The following is a 6,533-nucleotide window of genomic DNA, read 5'->3' on the forward strand; positions in this document are numbered from 1 at the left end:
GCATAGTGCACTATAGCCTGGAAGTCCTGGGCTCAAGCAATCCTCCTGCCTCAGCCTCCTGAATAGCTGGGACTACAAGTATACATCACACCTAGGTTTTTAAAATATATTTTTTATATATTTGTATAAAATAATATATTTATATATTTGTATATAAATGTATAATTGATATATTAATATATAATGTATCAATAACATATTAATACATTATACATTAATAACATATTGATATATTATATGTTATAATATGTGAATGTGTCTTTTTCCCATCCATTAGCAGGGTCTGTCTCTCCAATTATTTATATTAATTATTTATAATATAATATATGAATGTATCTATTTTTTCCCCAAATTCATCTATAAATGCAACGCAATTCCAATCAAAATTCCAAGAGGAATTTTGGTCAAACATGAAAAGCTGATCCACAAATTCAAAGTGCCAAAATAACAGCCAAGGCTAGTAATAAAGCCACAGTGTAGTCATCCCTCAGTGTCTGCAGGGGATTGGTTCCAGGAACCCCCGAGGCTACCAAAATTGTGAATGCTCAATTCCCTTATCTAACAGGCATAGTATTTTCATATAATCTACACACATCCTCCTTTATACAGATGGTCCCCAACTTACAATGGTTCAACTTAACAGTTTTTTCTAACTTTACAATAGTGCATGCATTCAGTAGAAATAGTACTTCGAGTACCCATAAACCATTCTGTTTTTCACTTTCAATACAGTATTCAATAAATGTTTTGAGATATTCAACACTTTGTTATAAAACAGGTGTTGTGTTAGATGATTTGCCCAACTGTGGGCTAACGTAAGTGTCCTGAACATGTTTAAGGTGAGCTAGACTAAGCTATGATGTTTGGTAAGTTAGGTGTATTAAATGGTACAATCTCTTTGAAGAACAATTTGGTATATTTAGTGAAGTATAAAACACCCCATTCCTGTGCCTAACAGTTCTGCTCTTAGCCATACAGCCTACACGAGGGAAATTCTCACATGAAAAGGAGACCTAGACAAGAATGCTCATGACAACTTGTTACTCATAGAAAACAATACTGGAAAAACTAAATGCCCATTCACAGAACAGTTAATGGTGATATAGTCATGAAATCGAACATCGTATTTAAAATGAAAGACTTAGAGTTATGTTTACCAACATGGATAAATCTCAGAAATCTGTAGACTTTGATAGAAATTATATCTGGGTAGAAGATCTATCAGTGTCTGTTATATTTTAAATATTTCATTAAAATATCCATAAATAAGCTTCTTCAGCACAATTCTTTCTCTTTGTGTATTTAACCACTTACAAATAAAATTACCAGTAATCATAGGTGATAAGTTCTGAAACAGTTCAAAGTCAGAAAAATATGCTCCCCAGGCCGGGCATGGTGGCTCACGCCTGTAATCCCAACACTTTGGGAGGCCGAGGCAGATCACGAATTCAGGAGATCGAGACCATCCTGGCTAACACGGTGAAACGCCATCTCTACTAAAAATATAAAAAAATTAGCTGGGCGTGGTGGTGAGCGCCTGTAGTCCCAGCTACTCAGGATGCTGAGGCAGGAGAATGGCGTGAACCCGGGAGGCGGAGCTTGCAGTGAGCCGAGATTGTGCCACTGCACTCCAGCCTGGGCAACAGAGTGAGACTCCGTCTCAAGAAAAAAAAAAAAAATGCTCACCAATCTTCACCTAAAAGCCCAAACCATGGCAAACTTGTTATTCTCTGTATCCAAAGTGTTGTTTATTCTTGTGTGTGCTACACTAAAAGTACTCATGTACTTTGAAGTACGTTTTCAAGTAACTTACCAAACAATTCTCATGAGCAGCTATATTCTCTGATTGTGCAAAATACAGCACATTATACTCGACATCTTTGGGGCAGAGTGCACATGTCCTTTTTTCCATCTTTTCTGCAACCTGAAAGACACCTATAAGTAACATCCCTGGTGAGAAATGGAAAAGTGGAATTTCTTGGTCTCACTAACTCCTCTTCCAGTCTTAAAGTAGAAGGTAGGGCACTTGTTTTTATGAGAGATTCTTAATTCCCAGAGAGATAAAAAATTGGGGACCCAAGTGGAAAAGCTATTTAGTTTTTATTTTTTAATGTGCTAATAAAAGAATTAATGAGTTCATTTCTAAATGCCTAATAATGAGGATAACTTCTTCTTTTTAAAATGTAGAGACAAGAGGCTTGTTCAGTTGCCCAGGCTGGAATGCAGTGGCTCACTGAAGCCTTGAACTCCCGAACTCAAGTGGTCCTCTCAGGTAGCTGGGACTATAGGTGCATGCCACCACAGCCAGCTAATTTTTTTTTTTTTTTTTTGAGAGACCGCGGTCTTGCTATGTTGCCAAGGCTGTTCTCAAGCTCCTGGCCTCAAGTGATCCTTCTATGTTGGCATTTCCAAACTGCTGGGATTACAGGCATGAGCTACTGTGCCCAGCCAAAATGAGGAAGACCTTTATTCAAGAAACATAACCAGGAACATTTTCGCACAATATTGCTTGTTTCTGTGCATTGGGCAGAGCTGTCAACTCACTGATACGTAAGCTGCACTCCCAAGTACTTGGGTTCCAAGAGTCTCGGCATCTGGGAATACAGAGGTGGTCTGTAATGTCTGCCAACTGGGAATACAGAGAAGAACAAGACAGATATGCTGACAACACTGCTGTGCTAGACCCAGAGTTTGTCTCCAGTGCAGATGGATAAAAACACGGGGTGGGACCCACAGGTTCTCCCTAGTGGCTTTTTCCTGCTAAATCCCCTCACATCACAGCATCCTAATAGATTTCGGCTCTTCTAGTTCTTTTAATCTTCTAGACTGGAGGAAGCATGTAATTCTCTGCAGTTAGGGGAGCCACACTGAGGACTTTTACACAGACAGGCATCTCTCACTATCTGAACTCTTGCTATGTGTTATCTGAAACTCATGGACCACATACATTTGCACAGTTTGGTATCCTTCACCATCTGAATCAGGAATTGTACAGATTCAGAGAGGGAGAGATACCTAACGGTGTGTCATGAAGGCTGAAGTATTTTAGGGAAGAGCCCCTTGGTTTTCATCTGTAGCTGGCACCAAGAATAGTGATGGCCAGCAGGGCTCCCCAGGCTCCTTTCTAGGGGGTTTAGCAACCCTGAGGACTCACAGAGCCTGACCCGACAAGATTGCAGAATTTTAGAATTCTCACAAATGAAACTGAGAGCCAATAAAGTTTATACAGAATGAAACCACAGAAAGATCACAAGCGTGCACTATGAGAACTATGACTAATTCAAACAACACACTGATTCTTAGTCTCTCTGGCAATCTGCAGGCCCACTTCAATGTGGAAATGGATTGCCAAGACTCTAGCCTCTACTCTTAAAGCCCTCCAGCCGGAACTTGGTAATGGCCTTGGAGAATGAATGGCTCCATCGCATTATCTCAGGATGAAGTGGCTAGATATGACTGGCAGAAGTTAAGTGTGACTGAATTTGGTTTCGGTATACCTAGAATTCATTACTGGGAACAGAATGCATCACTGGGAACATCTTTAGAATGTATAAATAGGAATAAGGATGTGTGTGTTATAGAGGAGGGACCATGGGGAACCAAAGGGTAGGATGTTCAACGGACTCCTTTAGGGTATCTGTTCAGCTCACAATGACCCCCAGCGGGCATGTTTGTACTTCATTCCTGTAGACATAGCTGATAGTCCCAGAGGACCTGCCCATCTCTCAGATATATGGAATTCAGGATAGAAGATTTCAGTTCAGATTGGGCTGGTTTCTTGAAGAAGATGTAAAAACTGAGAGGCTGCCAGGGCAGCCATCTTCTATACCATTACCAGGAAAACTGGACCAGAGAAAGACAGAAGAACAAAGCAGATACACTGAAAGATGCAGAAATAAGAGATAAAGGAGAGTGTTGGTTTATAATGGCTTCTCAGGTCCTAGTCCTCAGCACTTTCTGTAAGATTCTAAAGCATCCGTGCTCTGGGGGTCTGTGAGTCTGGTCATCCTGCTTACTATTAATAAGCATCCCTTATGCTTAAATTACATCAAATTGTTTTTGTAGTACTTGCAGCCAGTATGTGCTTATTAACACTGGAAGGACCATGACCTGATCTGTGTGTGCACATTCACATGTGTATATGTGTGTTTGTGTGCCCATGTGTGTTTAAGAGAAAGGCAATGCTGGCAGCGGTGTGGAAGGTGGACTGCCTTACCCTCAGGGTCTTTCACCTAGTCCATTCCAGTGATCTCTTGTCTTTGTCTCTATTTTCCCTGTCATGATCCCACTCCATTCTTTACATTACTGTCAGAATGATCTACTGGAAATGTACTACCTTACTGTCAGAATGATCTACTTGAAATATATGAGGTTACTGTCAGAATGATCTACCTGAAATGTACGAGGTTACTGTCAGAATGATCTACCGGAAATGTACGAGGTTACCGTCAGAATGATCAACCTGAAATGTACGAGGTTAGCATCAGAATGATCTACCTGAAATGTATGAGGTTACTGTCAGAATGATCTACCTGAAATGTACTAGGTTACTGTCGGAATGATCTACCGGAAATGTACTAGGTTACTGTCAGAATGATCTACCGGAAATGTACTAGGTTTCTGTCAGAATGATCTACCGGAAATGTACGAGGTTACTGTCAGAATGATCTACCGGAAATGTACGAGGTTACCGTCAGAATCATCTACCTGAAATGTACTAGGTTACCGTCAGAATGATCTACCAGAAATGTACTAGGTTACTGTCAGAATGATCTACCTGAAATGGACATCTACCCGCATTTCCCCATCACCTACAGAAGTCAAGCTTCACAGTGTTATATATAAGTACATTCATTCCTTCAACAAATATTTAATGAGAACTTACTATTATTTAATATTTAATGAGTACCTACTATGTCCTACTACTACTACTAGGCCAACCAGTCTAGACACTAGGGATAGAAGAGAGTAAGATGAATTTACATGCCAGTGGTGTGGTAAAGACAGGCATTAAACAAGTTTTGTTTTGTTTTCCGGGTAGTGAGTGATAAGTGCTATAGAGAAAAATAGAGCAGGAGAAGGAGGTAGAGAGTGACAGGAGCAGGGGCAAGGGGTGCTCTTTTAGACAGGATGGGCAAGCAAGGTTGAGGGAAGATGTGTATGAGCAGACATCTGAATATGATCGGGAACTGAAAATGGGATGATGTGGCGATGAGTTTTCCTTGCAGAGAATAGCAAATGGAAAGATCCTGAGGCAGGGACACCTTTGGTGGCTTAGAGGACCTACAAGGTGGCAGGATAGCAGAGTCATTAAGATGGCCAGGAGTCAAATCAGATAAGGACATGGGGTAAACTGTAGGCTGGGCTCACAGGTTGTTGCGAGAGTCATAGGAGACTATTGGTGGGTTTTGAGTAGGAGAATCACATTTACTTTTTGTTTTTCAAAAAGCATTTTGGCTGCTATGCAGGCCTGCCTGTATTAAAGGCTAGAATAGAAGCCAGGAAAGCAATAGTCAAGGCAGAAGATCAGGATGGCGTAGGCTTGGGTGGCCGTAATGGAAGTAGTGAGAAGCAGTCAGGCTCCAGATACAGTCAGGCTGATTACAGAACTGGCTGACCTGACTGATACATTAGAAGGGGTGTGGGGAGGAAAAAGAGGCCCTGAGGAGCCACTAAGGTTTTTGGGAGGAGCAACTGGATGAATGGAATGGGCTGGTGGTTGAGCAGGTTTGGAGTACTTGAGTAGAGTGGGGGAAACAAGAATTCTCTTTGGGATATACTCAGTTTGAGATCATTTCAGACTTGGAAGAAGTTGGTTATACCAGTCTGGAGTTTGCGGAAGACGTCAGGATGGAATCGCATCTCTCGTGACTCATCTTACAGTCCATATGTACACCAGCGAATGAAATATCCAACTGATTGACTTGTGGTTGACACGTATGATGTTTACGTATGACGTTTTGTGGTTGGTGCCTTTATTTGTGTCATCTTCTCTGCTGGGAACACCCCTTCAACTTTTCCACCTTTGGCTGAGTCTTGCCCTTTAAGGTAAGACCAGGAAACATGGAGAAACCCTGTCTCTACTAAAAATACAAAACTAGCCGGGCGTGGTGGCACATGCCTGTAATCCCAGCTACTCGGGAGGCTGAGGCAGGAGTCCCAGATACTCGGGAGACTGAAGCAGGAGAATCGCTTGAACCCGGGAGGCAGAGGTTGCAGTGGGCCGAGATCGCGCCATTGCACTCCAGCCTGGGCAACAAGAGCAAAACTCTGTCTCAAAAAAACAAAACCAAACAAACAAAAAAAAGGTAAGCCCGGGCATCCTCTCCTCAAAAAGCTTTCCCTGAACACCGGGAGTCAGGAGTCTCTCATCAGTACTTCTGTGGTTCTGACCTCATTAAAGTTGCCTAGTAGAGTCTCTAGGGCAGGGCCTGCCTAACTCATCTTCGTATGCTCAGGGCCTTGCCCTGAGCCTGGCACACCGTTAGGAGCACTAAACATACGCAAGGGCAGGAACCCGTCAAAAGACCCAC

At 42.0% G+C, this 6,533-nt stretch overlaps 1 protein-coding gene across 1 annotated transcript in view; it reads right to left on the minus strand.

Annotated features, from left to right (window-relative positions):
- The window catches only part of SETDB2 (SET domain, bifurcated 2), an 82,920-nt gene that overhangs the window by 20,271 nt on the left and 56,116 nt on the right, over positions 1–6,533 (minus strand). Inside the window, exon 15 of the mRNA XM_011988785.1 lies at positions 1,814–1,935. Within this exon, the coding sequence (XP_011844175.1) occupies positions 1,814–1,935 (122 nt within the window). The remainder of the gene's footprint in view (positions 1–1,813; positions 1,936–6,533) is intronic.

Source organism: Mandrillus leucophaeus, unplaced genomic scaffold, assembly GCF_000951045.1.
Source record: "Mandrillus leucophaeus isolate KB7577 unplaced genomic scaffold, Mleu.le_1.0 Scaffold338, whole genome shotgun sequence".
NCBI lineage: Eukaryota > Metazoa > Chordata > Mammalia > Primates > Cercopithecidae > Mandrillus > Mandrillus leucophaeus.